At 52.0% G+C, this 27,862-nt stretch overlaps 1 protein-coding gene across 5 annotated transcripts in view; it reads left to right on the forward strand.

The window, feature by feature from the left end:
* Positions 1-27,492, forward strand: part of RBM20 (RNA binding motif protein 20) — a 185,796-nt gene extending 158,304 nt beyond the window's left edge. For all 5 annotated transcript variants that reach the window (XM_058671388.1, XM_058671391.1, XM_058671392.1 and 2 more), the window contains exons 8-14: positions 2,123-2,202; positions 3,664-4,315; positions 10,935-11,039; positions 11,996-12,650; positions 14,050-14,184; positions 21,100-21,221; positions 24,827-27,492. In XM_058671388.1, coding sequence (XP_058527371.1) covers positions 2,123-2,202; positions 3,664-4,315; positions 10,935-11,039; positions 11,996-12,650; positions 14,050-14,184; positions 21,100-21,221; positions 24,827-24,940 — 1,863 coding nt within the window. In that variant the 3' untranslated portion in view covers positions 24,941-27,492. The remainder of the gene's footprint in view (positions 1-2,122; positions 2,203-3,663; positions 4,316-10,934; positions 11,040-11,995; positions 12,651-14,049; positions 14,185-21,099; positions 21,222-24,826) is intronic.
* Positions 27,493-27,862: the final 370 nt, after the last annotated feature.

Here is a 27,862-nt window from a genome sequence, read left to right on the forward strand (position 1 = left end):
ATATTGTGACCAGGGTAGGTTCCCTAGCTGCTTCTTGCACAGGGGATTGTCTGGCCGCCTACCCACCTACTTCTACACAGCCAAGGGGGTAGAAGTCATGGCCTCATTTTTGGATTAATTTCCTTTTGTTGACAAGAGATCCCACCCTGGTTTGAGCATTTGGATTTCTTCCTTCAGTCTGGTCCTGAACCACAGGCCTGTTTCCCTTTATCCTTGTCTTTCCTCCATGCTTTTCTAAGCCATGGCCACTCACAGTGCCCACAGCATTCCAGTCCCAGCTAGAATATGCCTCTGCACCTGCCTTTCCCACCTGTGAAATGAGATTCGTAATGACACCACATGACTGCATGGCCTGCAAGATTTTGTGACTTAGTAAATAGCATAGAAGGTCAATGATGAAAGCAATGGTTGATTAAATTTATTTTTTATTTTTAAAAGACTGTGGCTTTTTAAAAAATGATTTATTTATTTTTATTGGAAAGTCAGATATACAGAGAGGAGGAGAGACAGAGAGAAAGATCTTCCATCTGCTGATTCACCCCCTAAGTGGCCGCAATGCCTGCAGCTGATCCAATCTGAAGCCAGGAGCCAGAAGTTTCTTCCGGGCCTCTCATGCAGGTGCAGGGTTATAAAGCTTTGAGTCAGCCTGGACTGCTTTCTCAGGCCACAAGCAGAGAGCTGGATGGGAAGTGGGGCTGCTGGAATTAGAACCAGTGTCCATATGGGATCCTGGTGCATGCAAGGCGAGGACTTTAGCTGCTAGGCTACTGCTCCAGGCCTGATTAAATTTCTTAATAAAGCTCTGCTAAAAGTTGACATTACAAGATGAGGAGTTTTAATGCGTTTTTAAATCAGCTTTATTGCAATATAACTCACATTCAGTAAGACTCTATGCTCAGTGCACTTTTATTGGGGCTAGATCCCATAGAATCTCTTAGGAGATGTTCCTGCTTTCTTTTGTGCTTGTGAATTTTTTTAATAATTTGTTTTTAAAGTTTTGTTTGTTTATTGAGAGATAGTAGGGAATAGAACAGGGAACAGATAGGCAAACAAAGAGAACTCCTACCCTCTGACTCACTCCCCATGTGGCCACAATAGCTGAGGCTGGGCCAGGCTGAAGACAGAGCAGAGAATTCACTCCAGGTCTCTCATGTGGGGAACCCGGTAGAACAGTGCAGCCTGGTTGCTTGAGCCATCACTGCTGCCTCACAGGATCCTCACTGGCAGGCGGCTGCAGTTAGGAAGCTGAGCCAGGTAGCAAACCAACCCAGGCACTCCACCGTGGAGGCGCAGCACCGTAAGCAGAGCACCAACTGCTGCCCCAGTCATTGGTTTTTATTATTATTATTCTGTCACTGTTAGTCCTTGCTGGGTTTAGGAAATTGTTTGGGATTGGGACTTTGGAACAGAGTTTGCTCCTGACTTCAGACAACCACCACAGAGTGACCCCTGGGAAGGGCAGAGCCTTTCCTGGCATCCGTAGCTGTTAGCACATGGCACACTGCCCACCTCATGTTACTTTGAGCATCAAATGACACCTGTGGATGAAGGAGAAAGGTGTTGAAAGGGGCATGAAACAGGGAGAGGAGCTTACGGGTGATATATCCCAGTTCATGTCTTGAATGTGACCTTGAATGTGTCCGTTAGCCCAGCCCAGAAGGACGCTCTCTGCATAGAACACCATGTGACAGGTTCTTGGAGTTAGGCAGGGAAAGGCTCTAAGTCTTAGTCTGCACATACACAGAATGTGAGGGCTGCATGCAGTGAGCTTCGAGGCTCTTTCCAAATGTGTAATACCACTGTCCTGCCTCCCTCCCTGCCTTCCCTCTTCCCTTTTATGTTTCACGTAAAACCACATTCAGAGGAGATGGGCATTAACAAATGCTACTTGTTGCCAGCATATGGCTGGTAGGCACAGGGCTTTCTTCTCCTGCCCTGTGTGCACCGTGCTCCCTGGACCACTCAGCAGCCACCTCCCCAGCCGCTCAGCAGGTGCTCCCATTCTACATCCCTGGCACTACACCTTATGTCCTCCTGCACAAAGGGCTTGGACGGGGAACAGCCCACATTCCAGCTGCTCCTCTGTGCTTTATTGAAGCTGCCCTCTCTCTTGTTTTTCTAGAAACCTGGGAAAGCTGTGGCTGCCATCATCCAGGACATCCATTCCCAGAGGGAGAGGGATTTGTTCCGGGAAGCAGACAGGTGAGGTCTTGACCCTGTGTCTGGGGCAGTCTCGTCCCTTTTGGTTTATCCAATCACAGCATGGTCTGTCCTTCCCCCTGACCCATTCGTCTGCCCTTCTTGGCGCTGATCCAGTCCAGTCCAGAAGTGCTGCTGCAGTTACGCCTTGGGAAAAGGCTAGGCGCTGGGCTGCTTCTCAGCTGCTTCTCTGTATTGGAAGGGAATATAGATGTGTTAACACTTGGTCAGCCTGATGGTGTGCAGAGGTGAGGAGTGGGGCGGGGACTTCAGAGCTTCAAGCCACAAGCTGCATGCAGATCCAGGAACAAGAATGTGGGTGATTCCCCCAGTCCCACCTCAGCTGTCATTTACCCTGCACATTGAATGCATTCCGTTTTCTAGTCTGTTTCTTCCTGCTGAGGTTTGTGAGCAGGCCAAGCCGGAGCTAAAAGCTGGTTACAGTGACTGCACTCCCGAGTAGAGAGCTGCAGGGGCCTGTGCGAGGCTGGCACATTTTGGGGTCTTGTGCAGAGGGGCCACAGGGGGCGCTCTCACCCCACCAGAGAGGGCAGGAGCCCAGGCTGTTTCCCTCATGATGATCCTTGGGAGCCTTGCCTTGCTGCCTCCTGGTCAGTGAGGGCTGCAGGGATTTTCGGTATTTGAGAGCCAAGGGGAAAATGCTCATCCTACTAGAGTTCTGACGATAGGACTTAGCTGATGTACTTAGTAACGTGTGTGTGTGTGTGTGTGGTGTGTGTGTGTGTGATGGTCTTCAAGAAGTTCACAGAAAATCCACAAGTTTGTAGAAATGTACATTATGAAAAAACTGTGTATGGACTTGAAAATGTTTTTGTACCAAGGGGCCCTCACTGTGGCGCAGTGGTTTAAGCTGCTGTCTGAACACAGACATCCGTAAGTGCCAGCTGGGTCCCAACTGCTCTACTTCTGATCCAGCTGCTCGTAACACTCCTGGGAAAGCAACAGAAAATGGCCCCAGCGCCCGGGCCCCTGCCACCCAGGTGGAACCTGGTTCCTGGTTTCGGCCTTGTTCAGCCCTTGCCATGGAAGCTATTTGGAGATGAGCCAGTGGACGGAAAGCATCTCTTTCCGTTTCTATGTCTCTGTTTCTCTCTGTGTGTACTTGCCTTTCCAAGAAATAAATCTTTTTAAATAAATGAATTTATATGAAAATCAACTTAGCTGTTAGTTCCGTTTTTCCATGAGCTTTGTAAAGTACCATCATATGTGAATGTGTAAGTTCAGGCATGGGGTTTTAGTTCACTCAATGTCTAGCCCACCCCTCCACCGCCCCTGGGCCACCACTAGAAGAGAGATGAAGGAAGGGCCCACTGCTGGGTGTTCTGGAGTATTGTGAGAGCAGAGTGTACAGGCGTGCCTAGAAAGGCCTTGTGTGTTCTGGGTCCAGGTGGGAGGGGAAGAGTGGAATGCAGATTCTGATCCTGCTCTTTTGCTCCCTGGCAGGTACGGCCCAGAGAGGCCACGGTCTCGCAGTCCAGTGAATCGGTCCCTCTCCCCAAGGTCCCACACTCCAAGCTTCACCTCCTGTAGCTCTTCTCACAGTCCCCCAGGCCCCTCCCGAGCAGACTGGGGCAACGGCCGGGACTCGTGGGAGCTCTCTCCTTATACCAGGAGGGACGAGGAGCGAGACTCAGGCCCCTGGAGGGAGAATGGGGAGGAAAAGAGGGACAGGACGGACGCGTGGGCACACGATCGCAAGCACTACCCCCGGCAGCCGGACAAGGCCGATGTGGATGAGCGACTGGAAGGAGGGAGGGGCTACCGGGACAAGTATGCAAGATCCGGGTCCCCCATCCCAGTCCACTGTGCATCAAGCTACAAAAGCCGGGAAGACGGCTACTACCGGAAAGAGCCCAAAGCCAAATCGGACAAGCATGTGAAGCAACAGCAGCAGGAGGCCCCTGGACGGTCCAGGCGGAAAGAAGAGGCCAGGCTGCGGGAGAGCAGGCACCCCTACCCCGATGACTCAGGCAAGGAAGCCGGGCTGGGGCCCAAGGTCACTAGGGCCCCTGAGGGCGCCAAGTCCAAGCAGAGACCTGATAGAGACCAAGAAGGAGCTGATGATAGAAAAGAAAGCAAAATGACGGAGAATGAGGTAATGATGCAACTCCCCGCCCCAGGTAAGAGGAGGCAGGTCCCATAGGAGCATCACCGTAGGAGTAGCATGGTGGTGATGAGCACTCTTGGCATCTTGCTACATGTCCAGCACAATGCTGAGAGCCTTCTCTCAGTTTAGTCATCTGCTCCTCACAGCCACCCCAAGGTGGGCGCTCTGATTACTGTGGATGAGGAAACTGAGCCACAGCGAGCAGCTGTTTGCCCAGGGACACATGGTCAGGAAAGGGCAGAGCCACAATGCTGCCCGGGCGATCTGGCCCCAGTCCCATGGCACATGTTGCCTTTACTGGATGGAAGTCAGGGCCGTGTTTGTCCAGAGTGCAGTGGCCCCGAGCTGTTTGCATGGGATTTGCCAAGGGAGATTACAACTTGGGTGCCTGTGTTTCTCTCTCTTCTGCTGGAAGCATACCAGGCCCAGAGCTCCTGGGAGAGGCGGGGAAGCTGCCACCACCCTTCACATTACACCAGAGACCCAGAGCCTGTTGTGTTTCTCTAGACACGGCTCTCAGTATTTCAGTTCCACTTGTACAAAGCCGACACCTCCCTCCGAGCATCACAAAGGGCCTACTCCTTGTGGAGTAGTTCTCCCTGGGGACTCATGAGAACGGTGTTGGGTACCAGGTTTGTAATCTGACTTGGCATATGCTCATACTCCCTCCTTGTCAGAGCCTCTATATTGAAGTAAAAATAGGGGTAGCAGAGCTTTGGAGGCTTGCATAAGGACCCTGTTTTTAAATCCTCCATGCTTATGCTCTCATCATCAGGAGTTGGTGATCCCTGCTAAATATACATCAGGAGTCCAGTTGGCTACTCCATGAGCACTGAACAGTAGTATTTCCAGTCATTCCTCCAGCACTCATCCACACACACACATTGCCGGAGTGTTGCTTTGTCAGGCGGTGTGTGGTAGGTACAGAGGGTCTAAGGAACAGGACAGAGTCCAGTTTAGGGTAGAGCCCAAGATATAAGGGTAGAAACAAGCCTATCAAAATTGTTTACATGCGGCAGCACTCATGCCAGAAGTCAGAGTTGGCAAACTGTTCTGTGGACAGTGAGCTCTGCGAAGGATGAGAGGCATGGCTGCATGGAGGAGGGGGCATTTGAACTGGGTACAGAAAGTAGGAGAAAGGTAGTTTCCGTTCTTGGTAAAGGCAGAGTAAGGGCAGTAGTAAGAATGACAGTTTTGGGAACCCTGAAATTCTTGATGTGGCTGCATCTTTAGGCCATGTTAAAGGATAATGATTTCAAAAACTGAAATCATGGGCCTGGTTACAAACATTTGTGAATATGTCAGAGATTTTATTTAGCTTACTGATTAAGGAGGAAACTGTGATGGAAAAGTCAGCAAAAAGGAGAATCCAGAGAGTGGTAACCTGTATAGTTTGTCAGGGATTCCAAGAATATGCTAATAGGTGAAAAACTGGCCTCTTGCACAAAGTCTAGAGGATCAGGTGAAGTTCGTCTGCAGTTTTCATTATGATCAGTTTTTTTTTTTTGTAACTTGTGTGTTTGTTAAATAGTTGTGCTCATGATCATGAAAAGTGCGGACCCTGGTAGAACCAGACATCCTGGGAGGGTGTACTGGACAAAAGCTCAGCACCCCATTGACAGGATGCTGTTTGTTTGTTTCCTGTTACAACCTTTGCAATTCACTTCAAACTCACAGTTTTTTCAGGACTGATGGAGCAGAGGGAAGCACAGGAGATAAGCCTAGGAAAGGGATGTTGTATGCCTTGCTAAGGTCTCGAACTAGATCCCAAGGACCTGGTGAACTGGTACATTTTTTAAAGATGTTTGTTTGAAGGGCAGAGTGAGAGAGAATCACACAGTGACAGGGAGAGTGAGAGATGGAGACACAGAGAGATCTTACACCTGCAACAAGTGCAGCCCTCAGATCAAAGCTGGAACTCCATCTGCCATATGGGTAGCGGAAACCCAAGCACTTGGGTAGTCTTCTACTGCTGTTAGTTCCGTTTTTCCATGAGCTTTGTAAAGTACCATCATATGTGAATGTGTAAGTTCAGGCATGGGGTTTTAGTTCACTCAATGTCTAGCCCACCCCTCCACCGCCCCTGGGCCACCACTAGAAGAGATGAAGGAAGGGCCCACTGCTGGGTGTTCTGGAGTATTGTGAGAGCAGAGTGTACAGGCGTGCCTAGAAAGGCCTTGTGTGTTCTGGGTCCAGGTGGGAGGGGAAGAGTGGAATGCAGATTCTGGGAGACCCTAAGGAAGCTTCCTGGCTCTTGGCTTTGGCCCTAGCTCAGCTCCGGCCATTGCCGTCATTTGAAGAGTGAACCAGCAGATGGAAGATCTTTGTCTCTATAACTCTACCTTTCAAATAAACAAATAAAACTTAAAAAAAATAAAATTAGTTGCCAAGATTTGAAACAGCACTTCAATATGGGATGCCAGTGTCAAATGCAGTTGGTTTAACCTACTATGCCCCAATGCCAGCCCCCTAGTAGATGTTTTTAAAGAACAGTGTATCTACCTATTTAGAGGTGTCCGGGGCGCTGATGATTCGTTGGTACTACAAGAAAAGACTCAGAGGAATGAAGAGTAAGAGTTGGCAGGGACTTAAGCCTGGACCTCCTACATGAGCCACCAGTCTGCAAACCCTCTGCCCTCCAAGGCAAAGGGTGAAACTGCCCTTCACACTCATGCCCTCAGCTCTGAAGCTATTCTGTGGGAACCTTCTTCCTCCAGTGTCCCCCACCTGCTCCAGTGACACCACCTGTCAGCACACCCAAGAGCCCCAAAGCAAAGAGACCCAGAAAGCTGCATGTGTTTCCCCACTAACATGTCCCCCTGCCTGGCCCTGTCTTTCCTAGGCCCTGAGTGAGGTCAGTAGGGACTGGGAGTTCCCCACAGGTTGTTGCTGCAGGACTGGAGCTGAGCAACCCAGTGGCATAGATTGAAATAACAGCATAACAGAGCTTTCTGCCCAGTTCTCAAGAGTCTGTACCATGAACTGGAAAAAAAAAAAAAAAAAAAAAAAAAAAAACCTGGAAGTCCCCAGGGCTGCCCCAAGAGTGGGGCAGAACACAGCAGCTGAACTTGGGAATGAAGGCAGCAGGACTCAGGCCAGAGCGTTGCTGCTTTCTGCCCCACCAGGTCCCTGCCAAGCAGAGAGTCTGAATGTTGCTTCCCTGCTGGGAAGCCTCTTCCAACCCCGGAAGCTCATGTTATTTCCTGGTCAAGTCTGTTATCTTTGGTCATTGCCACATTCTCCAGGTTGATCCCAGCTCCTGTTTGGGATTATCTTCATCACTGACTGCTCTTTGATTTCATGTCTTTCCTTGCCACCCCATCCTCCACAGGGAACCTCCAGGAGGCAGGGATTGTGTCTCCTGTGCTCCTTGTCAACAGCACCCGGTGGAAAATGGGAAACGCATCTAGACTCAGAGGGGTGAGGGAAGGGGAAGAGGTGGCACCCAGGAATCAGGCCCCACCCTGTTCTCCATCCTTGTTTGCTTGTTTGTAGAACGGGTGTGACCCCAAGACTGTGGTGCCTCGTTAATAAGCCTGTGCTCATTAAAAACCCTGCGCTCTCTGGAGAAAGTGCCCAAGCTGTAGCCAGGGTATGCTTCTTAGTGCTTGTGGCGGCCATGTTCATCCAGGAGAGCCAGTCCTCAACCCGGGGTGCCTGGGGGAGGCACAGCAGTGATGCAGGACCCAGTGACTCGAGTGGGGGCCAATGGGAGTGATGAGACTGTGGCAGACGAAGAATGTGGCACCTGTCTGATGTGAGTGGCTGGCCACAGCTCAGCTCCATTCTACAGCTGCCCATTCAGGAATATGTATCCTGTGCCACCAGATGCCCATTTTCTAATGAGAAGACTGAATTCCAAATCCTTATGGAATTCCCCACACTTCAGAAACTACAAACCAAAATCTTTCTGTGGCTCACATGCATCCCAGCCTGGGCTGTGGGTGGGAGTGATGCTGAAGTGGCCCCAGGTCTCATGGAGTTCCTAGTCTCCTGCGAAGGTGTGGGAAGCAGAGAGGCCTCAGAGCAGCAAAAGGGCTAAGAAGGGACTCCAGGTCGCCGCTGTCGGCAGTGCCAATCCTGAGCCCAGGTTAGGATACGACTCCTGGATTTAAGGGAATGGTGACTGTTTCCTGGGTGCGGACAGAAGGCACATGCAAGGGTCCCTGTGCATGGCTGGAGGCCAGTGTTAATGGAGCAGAGACCGAGTCCCGGTTAGCATAGTGGGCGGCAAAGCTGATAGGACAACTAGAGCTACATTCCTCACGACTTTGCAGGAGAGTGTAAGGGGGAGCAAAGGAAAGGTGTAAGCAAAAATCCTTAGAGAATCTGACAATGTTTGTATTTTGGAAGGATCTTTTTTTCTTCTTCTTTAGATAAAAGATTTTTTAAGGATTATTTATTTATTTTATTTGGAAAGCAGAGTTATAAAGAAGAAACGACCGAGAGAGACTGAAGTCTGTAATCTTCTGATTTTCTCTGCAAGTGGCTGCAGTGGCCGGGGCTGGGTCCCGGAAATCCATGCTAGCTTCCCACATAGGTAGCCGGGGCCCAGGTACATAGGTCATCTTCTGCTGTTTCTCCAGATGCCTTAGCAGGGAGCTGGATCAGAGGCAGAGCAGCCAGGACTCGAACTGACATTCCTATGGGATGCCAACATTGCAGGTGGCAGCTTAACCACAATGCCAGCCCTGGAATGTGCATTCTGGACTGCTTGGGAAGAACAGGTTTGTGGGAAGATTGCAGAGCAGACCTAGGAGGGCAGGGAGTATGTAGTGTGGCAGTAAGCCTGGCTACTGAGGGGGCAGAACCTGACTTGGAACAGCTGGAACCTAACGTGGTATCTGAGATCCGGACACAGGACTTGCCTTGTTCCTCTGAAGTTTCTGTGCTCACCTGGAAGTAGTCGCAGGGCTTCCCAATTTCCTAGGGAGGAAGAGCGAGGGATCTACCTGCTGCGGGGAAGTTTTTGGCTCAGCCCCTCCCAGCTTGAGCTGGAGGAGGTCGCTCCTGGGTTTACCTAGGAGCCTGACAACACGTGATGCCTGCAAAAGGTGAGGTTAAGGAAGGCGCTGGGTATCAAGGCAAGTGAAGCTGTGGCTTCTGCTGCCTGACGAGGTGTTTGTGGTTGATGTACGCCAAGGTGAGCCCAGGAGACCAAAGCAAGCTTGCTGTGGGATCTTCTGCTGCAGGCGTTGGGGAGAGTGAGGGCTTGGGGACTGGAACTGCCTGTCCCTGTCAGTAACAACCGGCTAAACCAGTCATCCCTGAACTCCTGCCCCGACTGGCTCCTTGTCAGCTGCCAGGGGGGTGTGTCTGGTTGGAAAGCATCTGAGATGGAATCATTTCCTTTGAACCTGCCCCAACCGAAAATGTCCAGAAAGTGCGGTGGGCCCCTGAGGAAGCTTGGGAGTAGGCGATTGGGTGGCCAAAGTTCAAGCCTGGGACAATCTCCCAGAAACTTCTACAGCAGGGCTGATAAATGTTCCCTATCCAGGACCAGATCATAAACATGTTAGTCTGTACAGGCCCACACAAAACAGCCTCTGACACATGCCTTTACATAAGTATTTAAAATGTGGCTATTTCAAATTAGAACCCCACCCCCTCTTCCCCCTTAACTCCCAGACTATGCACACATGGAGGGCAGGAGGTTACTTGTCAGCTTTGTCCCACAGGTCACAGCTTGCTGACTGTTGTAAAGGCTGGTTAGAGACCCTCGTTCTGAAACAGAGCACCTGCTTCATCTCACACACTTGGGCATCATCCTGAAAGAAGGGAGGGAACTACTAATTTGAACCACAGCTCTAAGTCAGGACTGGTGACAACATACTATCTGGTGACAAATCCTCTTCTACTTATGAGTAGCCCGAATGTGATTTTTTTCTAGAAAATCGATTTATTTAATTGAAACACAGAGACAGAGATGGCCACTGGTACACTCCCCAGATGTCCACAACAGCCAGGGCCAGGCCACGCCAAAGCCAGGAGCCTGGAAATTCACCCAGGTCTCCCTCATGGGTGGCAGGGTCTCAACTACTTGAGCCATCAGCTTCTGCCTCCCATCTGTGGTACATTAGCAGGACAACAGAGCAGAAGGAAGGCGGAACTCAAAGCCTGGCACTCTGATGTGGGATGTATGTGTCCCAAGCTGTGCCCAAAGCTCCCTCCTGAATGTTATTTTATGTGTGTGTGTGTGTGTGTGTGTGTGTGTGTGTGTGTTCAAGATAGCTCTATTGGGGAAATATCATCTTACGGTCACCCCCAGGGTCTCAGCCTCTACAGTCAGTCTGCCTGGGCTGCTGCTACTCACCCTCACTGCAAAGCAAGACCTCGCTTCCCAAGGTCTCAGCTGCCTCATGCCCTCAGCCAGCCCTTCAAGGTGATGCTCTGCCTCCATCTGCCTGTGTGACCATGAGCAAGTTACCTTACCTCTCTGGGCTGCAGTTTGCTTGCTTAGAAAAGGCAGATGGCAACTGCAGCTGCCTCCAAGGGGTTCCGTGCGGCAACACAGTGACCGTAGCTGTGTCTGCCGGCACCGAGCCCTGCTCTCCCTCCTGCCGCTGCTCACTGTTGATCGGGTTTGTTCTGTGCTTTCTTTGGTAAGGCCGCAAAAGAGGAACAAGAGGGCCCAGAAGAAAGCCCCCTAGCCGTGGACGGACAGGAGAGAGAAACAGGGGCCTCTGACCCAGAAGACACAAGGACAAAGAAGGTAGAGTGTGTCCCAGTGTCCAGCAGGCTGGGCACATCTGCCCTGCAGCCCCTGGCCTGGGTCACCTGCCCTGGGGATCTGTGAATGGCCTTTTTGGAGGAATGGCTTTGCCAGGGATCTTCAGTCTTTACAAAGCTCTCAGCCTGTGGCCTGGTCTACACCTCCGTCTCCAGCAACTTGGCAAGGCTGTTGGGAGACAACACACCTGAAACAAAACTCGGGTTCCCCAACTAGGCAGGTCCTTCAATGACTAGGGGTTGCAGCTTTAGTTCCTCCAGCTGGACCCTGAGCTTGGCAGGCCCAGGCCCTAGGTGTGTTCAGATTGCTTTACTTCATTTAAATAAGAGAACCCAGTTGCTGTCCTCCTAGGCTGGGGCTGTTTGGCTGGTGGCCAGCTCCCTGCCTTTCCCATCAGGAGAAGCGGGGGCAGTGGCTGTGGCTGGCAGGGAAGCCGACCTCCTCAGTCTGTGGGCTGCTGGGGGTGCCACAAGGGATGTTTGAGGCGGAGCTAAGGTGGGGGGGAGCTTTGGTTGGGAAATTGCACCCTGGCTGGGGAATGGGACTTGGGAGGAATTCTGAGGGAATTTCATAGAGTGAGGCCCTATGTGCATGCAAGGAAAGAGCGCCAGCAGCGCGTGCATCCATTACAAAGCTGTTTTATCAGGCACCTATTACGTGCCAGAGGCTGGAATCTTTTGTTTTACTGTCACCATGGTGGATTCAACGCTGAGGGCTCTTTGCAAATCCTGTACCATCCGGAGCATCTTCCCAAGGATGCATTAGAGGGCTGAGCCTGGAGTGGGCCACTGCTCCCCAGCTTCCTGCAGTTGTTCCCAGGTGGCAGGAAGAATGCTCGGGGGCTTTCTGGTTTGAGGGAGTCATTCCAGGCTCCCGTGGTACATTCTGATTGAACTCCTTCAGCCATCCTCTGACCTCCACTCTGTGTTTCTGTGCAGGAGCAAGCCTGGGAGAGTGGGAGTGAGACAGAGGGAGAGAGCTGGTATCCCACGAACATGGAGGAGCTGGTGACAGTGGATGAGGTGGGGGAAGAGGAGGATTTTATCATGGAACCTGACATCCCAGAACTGGAAGAAATAGTGCCCCTTGAGCCTAAAGACAAAATCTGCCCTGAAATACGTTCCTGTGTGGCAGCCACCACGTTAGACCTGGACTTGGCCAAGGCAGGAGTCAGGGAAGACTTAGGGAACAAGGCTGCAGAACTGAGCCTGAAGCCGCCCAGACAGCTGCCTTCTGCCTCCACAAGCCATCCCAGTGACATGGACATGGAAACGCCTGGCCTAAATCTGGATGCTGAGCGGAAGCCAGCTGAACGCGAGACCAGCCTCTTGCTGGAGGACTCAGATTGCTACGAGAAGGAGGCAAAGGGAACAGAGGGCTCAGATGTTCATCCGGCCCCTGCAGTCCAGCAGATGGCTTCCCCCAAGCCAGCAGAGGAGAGAGCCCGGCAGCCTAGCCCATTTCTTGATGACTGCAAGGCCAAGGGGACCCCTGAAGATGGGGCTTGTGGAGGCGGCCCCCTGGAGGAGAAAGCCAGCCCCCACACCGAGACCGACCTCCCACGCCAAGCTTGCCAAGAAGTGTTGACCCAGGGTAACTACCTCCCCTCATCTCAGCGGGTCGGGCGGGTCTGACCACCGCACACCCGCAGGTGGAGGGGCTTGTGCAGGCCAGAGGCAGCAAGCCTGGTGCCCACCAGGGTTGCAACGAGTGCAGAGAGGGAGCGAGCCTCTGAGAGCCTGGCGAACGTGCTATGGCTCTAGGGCAATGGCGTAAAGGACGGCAGATTGGATGCTGTGTGTGTTCAGAGTGCTCAAAAAGGGCACACTTTCTTGCGCCAAGAAACCCAGGTGGACTTGGACAGTTAGCAAGTGCTCAAGTTCACATTGAAGGGAGCTGGAGGTCCTAGGGGGTCAGCCAGTGACCTCTTCTGGCTAGTAGGCAGTTGCCCACCTATGCAATGGTTTGGGGGTGGGTGTGTGGGAGGGATGGGGAAGGAGCAGGAGTCTGTCCCTAAGGGGTATGGCTTGCTCCCCCTTCTCATTGCCGCTTGGACGTTTCTCTCCAGGGTCTGGCAGCGACACGGAACTTGTCCCAGGATCTCCTCCACCTCCCCATGAGGTGATGTTGTGTCTATGCCTGGCTCTGTGACATCATGAAAGAAAGAGTTTAAAATAGGCTAAGCCCCAATGTTCTCTGCCAAGTGGAAAGTAAGAGCTGTCAAGGGCTCTGGGGGAGGGAGCAGAGCCTGGATCCTCCAAGAGTCTCACCAATGCAAATAAGCAGAGATTGGTTGGGTAGCAAACCTGTGGCTGCATCAAGTTTGAAGGAAGAATCGGGAAGGGGACAGGTGCAGAACATCAAGTGTTTCAACCCAGCGTGGTTTGGACAGCACAACTGGCCAGTGACTAGGAGGCTCAGGCTTCCTTCTATGTCAAGCTGACCTGAGCTGTTTTTTCACCTGCCTAGATTTGCGTCTCCATGGAAACTCTCCTGGTGAGCTGCTTTCTCGTTGCTAGAGAGAGAGGGAGAGAGGGAGAGAGGGAGAGAGGGAGAGAGAGAGAGAGAGGCCAGGCTTTGGAGAAGGCCAGAATCCAGCAGGAGGTCCTCTAATGGACCCCCTTGTAGTTACCAGCCCGGGTCTCAGCCGGTAGTCTACATGCTTGTCGGAGTTTGTAGTTTATACTCGATAGCACTGCTTGGCAAGCCTGCAGTGAAACTATCAGTGCCGCCCTTGCCAGCCCCAGTGGACAGCAACACAACTTTTGCCCTTTAATAATTCCCCTGCCTGCTAGAATGGAAATGAAACTGAGCTGCGGTGGTGAAACGTGGGTGGATCAGCAGCCCACCCTCCCTGCATCCCGTCCTGAGCAAAACCTCACCAGGTGTTGTGTTTGGCACTCTGAAAAAGCTGTGAATGATGGTTCTCTGGTTTTACTTTGCCTGCAATGCATTGTTTCAGCCACTCTTTGTCTTGACTCCTGTCTTGCAGAAAACCCCAGGTACTTGGAAGCGAAGCCCCTGGCCGTGAGGTCCCCAGAATATGCTGAGGTGGAGCTAAAGCAGCCCCTTTCTTTGCCTTCCTGGGAGCCAGAGGATGTTTTCAGTGAGCTGAGCATTCCTCTAGGTAAGTGATGATTACAACCCTCCCTGAAGCCCAGCTCCAGGGAGTTGCAGTCCCTCCTGGGAGCGTGAGAGGGCTTTTCCCAGATGATTTGTGTCATAGTTGTGTTTTTAACGTATGATGCAATAATCTAATTTTGCAAGGTGCTAAATGTTTCCTGCAATTTCAGCCTCTGCTAGCAGATACTCTCTGGGGGCAGGCTTTGGGCTGCACTGCTGTGGGACTCCGGGCCAAGACCTGCCTGTTTTCCTTGTCAGTGTTCTTGACCACACAGCCTTGTTGTGCAGCCCCTCAGGCAGATGGAGAAGCAGAGGCCCAGTGGCCTTCACAGCCAACAGAACCTCTTCGGCTACCGTCCTTCTTCCCCTCTTCCCCAGCCATTCCCAGACTGTGCTACATTTTTTTTTCCTCTTCAAGGACCCAGCTCCTTTGGGGTTGTGGATAGACTGTTTTGGGGTAGTTCCTGGGTAACTGGTAGAGGGAACCTTGAACAGAGAGACCTGAGTTCCGTCCCTTCTTTTCCATTTGTGGGTTACAGTGTGACCATTTTTTTCCCAGGCAAGTCATTTGGCATCTTGAGCCTTGGTTTTCTTGTGTGGACTAAGGAATGGACTAAACCAGTAGTTTCTAACGGGGCGAGGGATACGGGTGGGGCTTGGAGCTCACGGACTGGGTCTCTGCAGACACATTTCCAAAACAGAGAGCTGAGCAGGGCCCTGGAGGAGTAAAGGTGCTTGCTTCCCTGGGAGATTCTGGAGTACAGCCCACTCCAGCCTACAGCATCCATGGAGTCAGCTTCGGCTCTGGGAGATTGGAAGGCAAAGGCGTTAAGGAACAGGCTGGGTGTCCCGGATGCCCTGGAGTGGCTGTTGCTCGCCCTAGGGACCCCTCACCACTGAGGTGCCCCCTTTGCATCAGGGATTCTCTTTACCTTTTCTTCTCTTACAAACAGCTTTGATTTTTCACTTCTCCCAGGGCACCATCTTCATAGGCTCAGTTCTGACGAGCATAACAATACTTCTTGAGTTTCCCTAAGTGCTGCACAGAATGTTCTAAGATAAAGGCAAAAGAAAGAAGGAGAAGGGGAGGAAGGGATGCAGGCAGGCTGAGACCTGGGGATGAACTGAGAAGGCTGTGGGTTTTTAAAAGTCTCTAAGCTTTTGCAAAAGCTGCCTTTGGGGAAAGAGGATGATTCACTGAGCCTGCAGATTCTGAATCCTGTGGTGCTGTGCTAGGCCTGCAGGAGAACCAAGAAATGTTTGCCCTAAACAAATCTCTTGTCATCCAAGAATTTGGAATCTGTTTGACTCAACGGAAATTAGAAATCAGTTTACTACCTTATAATTGTGTCTTTGCCATTATGCTGTTTCATTAGAAAAAAAGATTAAAAATCATACTAATCAATTTAAAAATAGACAGCCATATAAGATGAATGAGAAAGGTCTCGTCTCTTAGTTCGATTCCACCCATCTCTCCCCAGCCGCCTGAGGCAGCCACTGCCCACCAACAGAAGGGTCCCTACATGCACATCATGGTTCCACATCATAGCAGGTGGTAGAGCTCTTTTCTAGAAGATGCATTCTTTTTATACACACTATTATTCCTTTTGGAGGGCGGGGATTGGGGGAGTTTACTTATTTATTTGAAAGAATTACAGAGAGAAAGGAAGAGATAGAGATCTTCATCCACTGGGTCACTCCCCAGATGGCTACAGTGGCTAGGGCTGGGCCAGGCCGAAGCCGGAAATCAGCTTTAGCTGGGTCTCCCGCATGGATGGGAGGGGCCCAAATATTTGGGTCATCTTCCACTGCTTTTCCCAGGCCATTAGTAGAGAACTAGATTGGAAGTAGAGAAGCTAGGACACAAATTACCATCCATATGGGATCGTCTCAGGCAAGGGCTTCATTTGCTATACCACAACACTGGCTCCACAAACACTCCTTCTTAAAAGATACACTTGGATTGTTTCCCATTTTTTTTCCCCACTTATCTTGTCTCCCTTAGCCCTCTCAGGACACCTGTAAGGCAGCTCATTGTTTCATCTCTCTGGCACAGATCAGAAATCAGAGCTATAGTGTTACACAGCTTGTAATCGGCAGGGGCGGGAGTGAGCCTCAAAGCCCAGGATCTGACTCTGGAGTGAAGTTCCCACTCGCTAATCCCTGCTGCCTTGCACATACCTGCCTTCAGTCACCTCTCTGTGCGGGCCAGTGCTTCTGTGAGCCAGCTTCCTGCACTTTAAATTCTCATTACTGCTACCAAGGTGCACTCCGCACAAGGCAATGTTGGTTTCCCCTGCTGCCTGAGGGAGAGAGCCCATCTTCCACCCTAGTGCCAGCATCGCACATTGTCCATCTTGAGTATTTGCCAACCTGTTAGAAGGAAAATCAAGTCTTGGGGCCAGGGCAGGGGTAGCAGGAGAATGGCTATTTTGAGGTATATTTGACATATGAGGAAGTGCACAGTTGTGCAGTGCACTGACATAAGTGTGTAACTGGGAGATCACCAGCACATCCATTACGCTGAGCGTGTGAGTCAGCCCCCAGACTCCCTGGCTCCTCTGTAACCCCGCCTCCACTCATCACTGACTGCTTTCCATCACTAAATATTACTTTGCATTTTCTAGAATTTTCTGTGGAGGGAATTCCACTTGGTGTGTCTTGGTTTTGTCTGGCTTCTTTCACTCATTGTAGTTGGCATTTGTGTCTTTCCATTGTTGAACAGGATTGCGTCATAGATGTGGATGTACCACATTCTGCTTATTCACGCATAGGCCGACAGGCATTTAGGAGGTTTTTGGCTTGGGACTTTGTAGACTATACGTGTTAGTAGTCAAGTTAAGTAGGAGTTTGCACTGAGAGGGGCATGATATTATTTTCTGTGTTTTGACAGGTGGGGAAACTGAAGCCCAGAGACTCACCCAAGTTCACTTAGCAAGTTCAGGCGAGAACTTAGGTTTCTGATCTCAGATGACTCTGCTTGCCTGTCCCTCCAGAGCAGGCAGCAGCAGGTATGAGAGTGTCAGTTTGTGGTCAGAAATGAGGAGCACAGATTGTAGAATCCTGTTCCCCAGGTTCAGATCTCACCTCTGCCACTTGCTGGCTGGGTAACAAGGAGCAATTTATTTAATTGTGCTTAGGGTGCTTAGTCTGTAGAACAGAGTAAGACCTTTTGGAAGGCCACTTTGAAGAACACTTAGATTGTTTACCATTTCCTCCCCATTTTGAAAACACTGCAATCACTATGCTTGTGTTGCCTTCACACGCCAGGCAGGTTAGGTTTTAGTGCCTTCCAGAAGGTGCACTCCGTAAGGTTGTCTTGTTCCTGTTTGTTTATGAAATGTTTGTTGAGACCTCCAGGGGTACTTCAAAAGGTTCATGGAAAGTAGAAGTAAAAGAAAAGTTTGTTTTGTGCAACAATATTTTAAAATCCATGCACATAGAAATGCATATTATGCATTTCGAGTGGTTTTTTTTTTTTTGTTTGCACCAAAATACATTTTAATGCATTTTCCAGGAACTTTGTGGGTTTTTTTTTTAAGATTTATGTATTTTTGTTAGAAAGTCAGATATACAGAGAGGAGGAGAGACAGAGAGAAAGATCTTTCATCTGCTGATTCACTCCCCAAATGGCTGCAATGGCCTGAGCTGAGCTGATCCAAAGCCAGGAGCCAGAAGCTTCTTCTGGGTCTCCCACATGGGTGCAGGGTCTCAAGGCTTTACGCCATCCTCGACTGCTTTCTCAGGCCACAAGCAGGGTGCTGGTTGGTAAGCGGGGCTGCCAGAACATGAACTGGCACCCATATTGATTCCCAGCGTGCAAGGTGAGGACTTTAGCCACTAGGCTACCGTGCCGGGGCCCTTTCCAGGAACTGTGTAACATGCCTTTGTAGTGTGTTCCTTCTCCCTCAGGCTGCCTAGCCTTCACCTTCAGGACTGGTCGGAGGGAAGCTTTGTCCCCTTGGGCAGCAGAGAGGTGGAATGAGGGGTACCAAGGACTGGGCATCCCGCTGGGAACAGGAGAGACCCATCTTGCTGCTCAGGGCCTGGAATGTGGTGGGAAAAGGCCTTGCCCGTGTGACTCAGGCCAGCTCTGCGTGCCGAGGCCTGCTGGTCCTGGATCCCAGTGGCACTGCCATTGCCCTCAGCACTTAGGACTCTCCCTCCCCCGTCAGACCAGGCTATACTAGAATGACGGAGTTCAGCGGGCCAGGAGCTATTATTAGAAGGCAAAGGCAGCTGTAATGATGGTGCTTTGTAACAGAGGTGCAGCTGCACATCCCCTGACCCTGTGTCCCAGGGGTGTCCTGGTGTGGGCACTGAGGGACCCCCAGCAACACCCCTGTTGTTGCTGTGGGGTAGGATGTCCCCTGCCGGGCTTTCTTTTCCCTTTGTGTGATTCCTGGTGCTGCCCCAGCCTTCTTGTGGCAGGCAGTGGAGCCAGGCTCTCCAGGAAGGCATTGGAGAAAGGTCAGAGGAAAAAAGTAGGAGCAGGACCCCTGCTTGGGCAGCTGGCTTCTGTGGCCCAAGCACCATGGGAAATCACAGGTGCTTCCCCTAACATCATGTGTGGGATCGCTGTTTCTGGTTCACAGATGAGGAAACAGAGCTCAGAGAGGTTGCCCTGTGTGCCTTGGGTCACACAGCATAAGTAAAAAGTTAGGTCTAGTTGAATCTAAATCCCGTCTTGGCTCCATTACAGTATGGCCCTATAGTTGGCCTCCGTCTTTTGTTGCTTCCTTGCTCATTTGTGCCCTTGTGAAGTGAATTCCAGGCCACAACCCCACGAGGGGAGCAGTACCATCTTGGTTAAAAGGGATGCAGGCTGCCAACTTGGTCCTGGTTTCAGGCTCTATGAAAGCCCCTGAGGCAGCTGCACTCCTTCTGGGGGGCTAGGATGAAGAGCACACCCCAGGTTGGTAGATGCCTTGGGGTCTGGACTGGGCCAAGGGTACGGCCGAGCTCAAAGCTCTCACTTCCTTGCAGAGCCGCATCAGGAGACCCAGCTCTGCAGCGGCAGAGGAAGGGGCAGCCTTGCTGAATGCAGCTGGGCCAGGCTGGCCAGGACCAGGGCTGGATATGCAGTGGAGGGACACAGAGACAGGGCCGCTTTCTTGCCTTGATCGTGAGAGTGGGTGGAGGGGCTGGAGAGGTCCCTCAGGCTCCCTCTGGGCAGCTGGGCTTGAGGGAGGCCCCCTTCACTGCTGAGGGAGGGCGCCGGGCTACATGGCAGTTAGAGCAAACCACAGGGCAGTGATCTGCTGGGGCGGGCCTCCGGGGCCCCTCCCCAGGGTTGCCCTTTCACACTCAGTGAAATGGAAAAAGGAGTTCTGGTGACAAGTCTAGGCTGCTTCCCCACACCAGCCTCCCCAGCCCTGGGCCCTTGCTGTGTCCCTGGGAGGGAGGAGAGGGAAGGCCTCATGTGGCGGCCTTGCCTCTCCCTTGCGAGCGCCTCCCAGGCTGCTCTCTCCCCTCTACCCAGTGTCACCTGATCCCTGAGCATGGCCCACTCCACCCCCAGCAGCACAGATGGTTGGCCAGGCTCAGCTATAAGGACTGCTCACACCAGGAGAGTACCCAACCTGCAGGTGGGTCTGGGGCCTGAGCCCCGACCTGTTGTCAAGCTCTGCTGTGGCTGCCACTTTTCACGGCCCTCCCACCCAGCCTCTACTGAAACTTCACCAACAGGTGCCCTTAAGCAGGGCTGGTGTTCTTTTAGTCTCCCATTTGCAGGCAGGGAAATTGTATCCTGGTAACAACTTGCCTGGCCCACCCAGGTTGCCTTGATTCTCAGTATCTGGCTGGGACCTCTCAGACCCAGGTTTTCTCCATGCTGTCTTCAAGAGGAGATCATGGGGCACGTGTTGCGTGTGCAAGTTAAGCTGCCAAGTGTGAGACCAGCATCATATATGAATGCAAGTTGGAGTCTGGCTGCTTCCAGTCCAGCTCCCTGTTACTCCACTGGGATAACAGCAGAAGCTGTCCCAGATACCTGGGCCCTTGCCACCCATGTCAAGGAGCTAGTTGGAGTTGCAGGCTCCTGGTTTTAACCTAGCTTGCCCCTGAGAAGTGAACCAGCAGAAGGAAGCTCTTTCTGTTGCTCCATCTCTCCCTGTCTCTGTGGAACTCTGCCTTTCAAACGAAGAAAATGAATCTTTTAACGGGGTGTGGGCAACTGGGGGAACCAGGATGAGCAGAGCACCTGTGTATGAGAGCTGGAACAGCCACCTATCAGAGGTGAGCCCTGCAGTGTGACAGTCACTTCCCATGCCTGGGGTCCATTGTTTCTCTCCCTTGAAATCAAAAGGCCACCCAGAATCCTGGAATTTGTAGCTGATGAGCTGCAAATTCACCATTACTATTGACAGTCCTGGTGTAGAGACTAGAGGAGGGGAGAGAAACATGTTTGCGGCGGGGGAAAGAGAGGCCACAGGACTAGTGGGCTGTGATTACAGCTGCCCCCAGGAGGGTGCTGTGAATACAGAAGTCATGGAGGAAAATGCTTGGAGTGACTGGGTGATTTTTCATCCTCACTGTAGTTGAAAGTTGTTCTTTAATGAACACAGCTCTAAAATCAGCAAAAACTGGGAGTCTGGGTGCCAACAGTAGCAGAGGGGAGCAGAGTCTGGAGAGATGAAATGTTGTGCATGAGCTACCAGTGCCTCCTTCCTTCTGCTCACCCTAGAAGCAGGCTGCAAGCAGAAGTGCATGGACAGCCCTGCCTGTAGCTATCTGCACCTTGAAGGTGCATTGCAGATGAGGAAACAGAGGTAGAATCAAAACCACCCGCCAAAGTCAACAGTCCGGAGTGGGTGGGGCTGGGGTGGAACTCATTGTTCCTCCCGTTTCTGCTGGTGGTGGAAGGAACTGGAACTGGGGCTGCCCTCCTAACTCCTGTCCATGACCTTTCCTTGCCCAGGGGTGGAGTTCGTGGTTCCCAGGACTGGGTTCTATTGCAAGCTGTGTGGGCTGTTCTACACCAGCGAGGAGATGGCCAAGGTGACCCACTGTCGCAGCACTGTCCACTACAGGAACTTACAGGTAAGTCTCGGCCTTCGTTGCCCAGCACTCTGTGGGGCCGAGCCAGGCAGCCAGGATCCTCAGCTAGTGTGGCTCCCCAGCTGCTGTATTTTGAGTTAGACTGCTGTTCATCTGGCCACTGGTTGGGGCTGACTCCTTCCCACCAGTCCTGGATGCTCCAGATACAAATAGCTCTGTTTCTGTCCCCTGATGGTGGGCACCTCAGTTAAAACTGACTGTTACATGTAATTTTAAGGTTGGTACATAAAGCAGATATTGATCACGGACTGTGTGTATACCAGGCATAGTTCCAAAACTCCTGTCTTCATTAATTCCCGTTCTGGTGTAAGTGTCAAACAGCACATCCAGTGACACAGTATATCCAAAAGTCAGGTACATGGGGCAGGCACTTGGCTCAACAGTTAATATGTTCACAGCCCGTCCTAAAGTGCCTAGTTCAAGTCCCCATTGCACTTCTGCTCTGGCTTCCTGTGGATGCACACCCTGGGTGGTCATAGGTAATGCCTCCAATACTTGACTCTGCCACACCGTTGGGGAGACCTGGGTTGAGTTCTTGGCCACTGTATGGCATGGCCTGGTCTATTGACTATTGTAGGTGTTTGTGGGGTGACCCAGAAGATGGTAGATCTCTATTGCCCATGTCTCTGATATGTATACTATTATACCTTTTAAGTAAACAGAAATAATTGTTTTAAAAGGTATTATAAAAATATCCTACATACTTCATTATTTCCAGTCTGCAGTGCCATTTTTGGTAACCAACAAGGAAAAAAGTGTTGTAAGTTAAATGGTTAGAATCCGTTGACTGTGAAATGCAAGTCAATTACAGAGATGTTACTGTGTTAACGAGGAGCCTTAAAATCAGCAAAATATGGCAAGGTGTTCTACAGTGTATTACCGAAGCAACCTTTGGTATTATCAGGATGTGGCTTTCATCATTAACTTCTGGTGTAGGCTACAATTTAGCAACTTACCCAAAGGAACAGCATATCAAACACCCAGAGTGAGTATTGTGAGGCTTCCCCTGCACTTACTACAAGAAATCAGACTTGTTTGTCCCTCAAGGCTTCAAGTCATGAAGTTCCCATGGTTTCCGTGCCCTAATTCCAGACACACGATTTGGGTACAGTTAAATGCATAAATGGGGGCTGACCCAACAGGTCTTAACAGGTTAAGAACCTGCTTCTAAGCACATGTGCTGGGTCAGATATTCAGAACTGGAAGGGAGGTGGCACGAATATGTCATTGGAGAGAGTTCTCCAGATGATTTGAGTGTGAATATGGGCTGACTCCTTTGTTTCATAATCGAGGAAACAGGCGCTGAGAGGAGCTGTGTGATTTGCCCAGGGTCCTGCGGAGAGCGAGTCCCTGGGCTCAGGACTACATCACTTGATTCTTAATCACTTTCCTCTTTTTACTCTACTAAGCTGGTCCTGGAAACTGACCCCCACGCTGTCCTGGCCTGGGTCGCCGTTTGTAAGACTGCCCTTGGCTGTGCCCTGGTGCCTGTCATTTAAGCCTCTTGATTTCCCTCCCCGAGCAGCTGCTCTGTGACTGGGGCCCACTGGGCCCAGAGTAGGGAGGTCACACTGGGCTCCGAGAGCCAGCTGAGGACAGTCAGCTGGCCCGAGGACACGGCCCTCCCGTCCCAGCGAGGTGGAGCCTGCGGGCCAGCCGGGCTGCAAGGGGCTGTGGAGGCCACCTGTTCCTTTCTCTCCTCCCCTTGATCCTCTTAGCAGCTGGCACCATTTCAAAGTGTGGCTTCTGGGACCACCTTTGCCCACCCCATTAGGCAGGGTCCTAGAGTCTGCATCTTAAACTGTCCACTGCCTTCCTATGCCTTGGTGTCCGGCATTCTTGGTGTGATGGTGGGATGGCAAAGACCTCAAGGAGATGAGACCGCACAGCTCAGGGTCACCAAGGGGGTTAGCAGGAGTCCAGGCTTGTCAATCTCATGGTTTCTCCAGGCCAGTGGCCTTCGCTGTGCTTTGGGCCTCTGGGCCAAATGCCTTGGCCGCCTCCCATTGCCATACCCACACAGGTCAGAGAGAGCCCTTCCTGGGACTCCAAGGCACATGAGGTGCAGACGCCGCCTAAACACCTCCCCCCAGCCCCATGCTGCCCATGCTGAGCAACTGCTGGGGAGCCCAGCACCTCTCCCCCCAGGGTTTCCATCGGTGGCTTTAACAGGATGCCCCTGTCTACACTACTTACCGCCACCACACCCACCAAACCACCCATCACAGCTATGTGTGTGAAAAGTGGAAAATTCAGACCCAAGCATATTGGTGCTAGCTGACACCTGAGCCAGGAAGCTTGTAAGCCTAACACCCACCAGGAGGCTCAGGGTAGCTCTTGGAGGCAGCTGGTGGGAGCTGCATTCTCTGACCTAGCCCTACTGTGCCCGCTGTGGTCAGTCCTTTGGGACAGTGGGTACTTTCAGTACTAGTCAGGAACAGCAGCCAGCTGCCCAAGAAGGGAGCATACCCACACCCAATGCCTTGCTCAATGCACCTAAGCTTATTGCTAAACTGAGCCTGGGCTCTGTGTCAGCCAACCACAGCACAGGCATCTGTGGTGTCCCCTTCCCATCAGGGCCTGTACCCCATCACCCTGGAAGCCAACCAGTCCCTTCTGTGGAGCCACAAGGCAGCCATGGGGTTTTCACACACTCCTCTCATCTAACCTCAGCATCATCCTGGGAGCCAAGATGAGGATTAGCTCATTGTTCCCATGTTACAGATTAGGTGGGCAGGAAAGGAGAGCTGCCCATGTGCCTGAGTGCTCACTTTCTTGAGCTACCCAGCACCCCATCCTCATCGTGGTAGTCGCTGTTGCTCCCCTCACCTGACCAATGTCAGAGTTATTGGGTAACTTGCCGGCTGAACTGGGATCTGAACCTGGGGCAGAGCTTGCACACTGTGCCGGACCCAACTCTACAGACCCCCTAATGCAGTATTCTGTACACTTGCTGGCCCTCATCTCATCACACCGGGCCCACTGCAGACGTTGCACAGTCCCCTGACCTGGCATGCAACATTTAGCTGGGGGTCCAACACATCAAGTACTTGGGGTTGTGCGGAAGCAGCACCAGCTATAGAACTGACAGGTACAGGTTCACATCCATGGAAGGAGCTCCAGGACTCTCCTGCAGCATGCCCTTGCAGGAAACAGGTTATGAGAGTCTCCCAGGGAGCCTGCGTTTCTGGGCCACCCAGTTGCTGATGGCCAGGGCTGGTCATCCCTCGCCATCCCAGCTGCCCTCCCTCTGCCTGGAGATGGCTGTTTCTGAGAAGCAGGCAGAGTTGCTGCGAGGGTTAAGTGAGCCCATAGAAGCCAAGCAGTTAGTACAATGCCTGGCTCAGGATGAGGGCTGTGGAAGTGCTTGCTATTATTCATAGCTGAACTTTCTGTTTTTCCTACAACAGTCACAGCCAACTTGTAATCTAACTGTAGGCTGGTGAAAAGGGAGGATCTTAGCTCAGGTCCCACAGGTGGAGGAGGATCCCAGGGGGCCAGGGAAAGGAGAGGTCTACTCCGACAGGGCGCACCCCAACCTCTCCACCTGCTGCTACTGATGCTTCCCTGCCTTCTTTGCACCATAGAAGTACTTGTCCCAGCTGGCTGAGGAGAGCCTGAAGGAGCCTGAGGGGGCGGGAGGCAGCCCCAGGCCCGAGGACAGCGGAATCGTGCCACACTTTGACAGGAAAAAGCCATGATGCTACCGCCAATGCTGCCGCTGATGCTGTCGTCGCCACAGTCCACCACCACTGCTGCTGCTGCTGCTGCTGGGAGGCGAGGAGGGCCTGGCCCACGCCTTCCTCTGGGGCCAGCCTGACCCCTACAGGAAGGAAAGCCCTACAGAGATGGGTAATGTGCCCAGTGTGCTCCAGGAACCAAGTCACCCTTGGTGACATGCCAGCCACGGAAGGTCAATGCCCCACGTCCTCTGGATGCTTACTGGCCTCTCTCTAACGGTCTTTCCAGCTCACACCCCTCCCTGCCTCTCCAGCCCTCATCTCCTTTCCTCCTTTGGTGCCCCAGAGCGCTTCGTTTTTTCAAAATCCAACTTCTCAGGGATTTTCGCAGTGCTCAGATTCTTGATAGGATGTAGCCAGCCAGACCGAGTAATGCGAGAGGTTGTCCCAGAGATGCCTGCATCCGCAGGGCCACTGTGAGGGACCGTCAGCAGGCTCCCTGCCTGGAATTCACCTGTCTGTGTGTGGGGCAGGCTGAGACGGCCCCTGCAGGTGGTGGAAGCTGCAGGTGACTTCCTAACCCCTTTCTTCCGTTGACCCCACTTTTGGAAAAGCCCCAGTTGTGACCATGCTTTTCATCTCCCTGATGATTGCAGATGTCTGCCTGACTCATGCCTTAAAAGCAAACTGCAGTGCACTTTGCACAGGAAGAAAAGACCATACTATGTTTCAGAAGTTCAGATCAATATCCTGCAAATCTCCCGGAGTCAGGAGGTCTCTGGGTTTGTCCTCTCCTGGATGATGAACTTGACTCTCAAGCCACTTGAATTTAAAATGAAATCAGAAATGCCTTCTCTCTCCAGCTAAGATAGCTGCTGCTGGGGACTTAGGTCCGCAACCATGGCACTAGCTCTGGTGACAGTCCCGAGGAGGTGGCACCTGCTCTGGGCTCACTCATGGTGCCTGCACCAACCTTCCAGTGGACTGCCTTGTGATGGCCGCTGGGTGTGAGGAGAGGTGCAGGAAGCAGGGGCCACAGGAGCAGGTGTTTGTAGGAGGGCCTTTTTCCAGCCTGGGCAGAGGAGGACTCCCGGGGCTCAGCGCCTGGGCCAATTACCATGTCACCATGCTGCAAAGAGCTCCTAATTCCTGTCCCCCTGTGCTGGAGGTCCCAGCAAGGACTCTGGGAAGGGGCTGTGTAGGGGTTTGATTTCCTCAGTTTCCTCTTTGTCGGTGGGAAAGAGTATCCTGCGCCTTCCATCCTCTGCGCCCATGAAAGGGGGAGTGGAGAGAACAAGTTCAACACCAGCAAGGCATGGGGGAAACGGAGGCACGGAAGGCAACAGCTGGAGAACCCACAGCCGTCACATGCATGCCTGGTCACTGCCAAGAAGAGAGCTGCTGGAAACCTGCGCGGAAGCAGAGCTCCCGCAAGCAGACTGACCTGTCTGGACAGGTGCCACCAAGAGAGGTGGAAGATGCAAGGAAGCTGAGCCTGGCCTCGGGCCGCATGGGGCCCTCCAGAAGGCTGGGCTTGCAAGTAAAGAGGCTGAACATTGCGCTCAGCCAACCCTCCATCCCTGGCCCACACCGCAGGTGTCAGCTCCACACTCTGCCTGCAGCTGCGCCTCCTCCTCATCCGGATCCCAGGAAAGCTGGGCCAGCCCTTTGACTTCCTTGCTGAACTCTGCGGCCTCTCACCAATTCACCCTGCCCGCTCCTCCACCGCCCCCAGTGGCATCTCCATGGAAACCCAGATGGCCCGACTCCTGAGGGAGGTAATGGCTCCCTTGCTGATACCCCGACCTTCTTTCTTCCCAGGGGAACTGGAGGAGCCCATGGGTGGGATAGGGGAGACGTGCTTTGTGCATCCAAGCAGGGCCTTCTGATTTACATCCTCCACAAGTCTCTACTTGCGTGTGCGTATATATATATATATAATTTATTTTTATTTATTTTTATACAATTCCATTGGCATGGTAGTTCAACAACCCTATCATTTGCACTCTATTCACACACATGATGTCACACACATGCAGCATTGAAGGCTACCGGGAAATAACAACTTGATTAAAAAAAAAAAAAGCTTTTCCTGATTGTTTTGTCACCCACTTCAAAGTGTCTCCCCCTACAAGTTGCTCAAGTGAAGTTGTCCCCTTGAGTGACAGATTTCATTTCTGTGCTGGGTTATTTTAAGAAAAGGCCTGTGTCATTTTCTCCTCACTGAGAACACCTGAAATAAAGCACATCAAGGCAGTGATCTTGAAGAATTTCGGTGACCTTGGCGTCGGCGTGAGCTGCTAGTATCAGAGGTTCCCATTTTTGGACAGTCTGAGGCCATGAGCTTTTAGATTCTACTTGAACTGGACCAGAGTTTGTTTTGTGACTTTGTGGGAAAATAATAATGATAAAGAAAAAAACCACTAGTTAATTTCAGTTTGAACTTGTAAAGTATTGGAATTTGTTGAGTGTCTCATAAATTGTCACCACTTTTCCTTATCTGTATAACTGACCGCAAAGTGTTTTTACAAAAGGAAAACCATGATTTTTAATAAAGAGAATTTGAAAGCTTGGGAGTGAGTGGCCGCGTGCTCAGGGGTGCTCTTGCAGATGTTTGGCTTGGTGGGGGAGGGAGAGAGTGCATGGAGCATGGAGTTGGGGTCAGGTCCCTGTGACTCGCCAATGTTTTAAGGGGTTCAGCAGAGCAGCAGGAAAAAGCAAACAGCTTGCACCCCGCTCTGGGGACAGCCCTGGAAGGAATCCAGGGGCTCAGCAGGAAGTGGGCAGGGCGAGGCTCCTGCAAGGACGCCCAGTGGAAGCCTCTCCTGGCCTGAGGAATTGCAGCCTTGCTCACCACTGCTCCCTGGCCTTCCAATGCCTGGACCCAGGTGTCCTGTGCCATGGACAGGCAGGGCGTGCTGGCAAACTCCCGTCCCCTGGGAA

Source organism: Ochotona princeps, chromosome 13, assembly GCF_030435755.1.
Source record: "Ochotona princeps isolate mOchPri1 chromosome 13, mOchPri1.hap1, whole genome shotgun sequence".
Lineage (NCBI taxonomy): Eukaryota > Metazoa > Chordata > Mammalia > Lagomorpha > Ochotonidae > Ochotona > Ochotona princeps.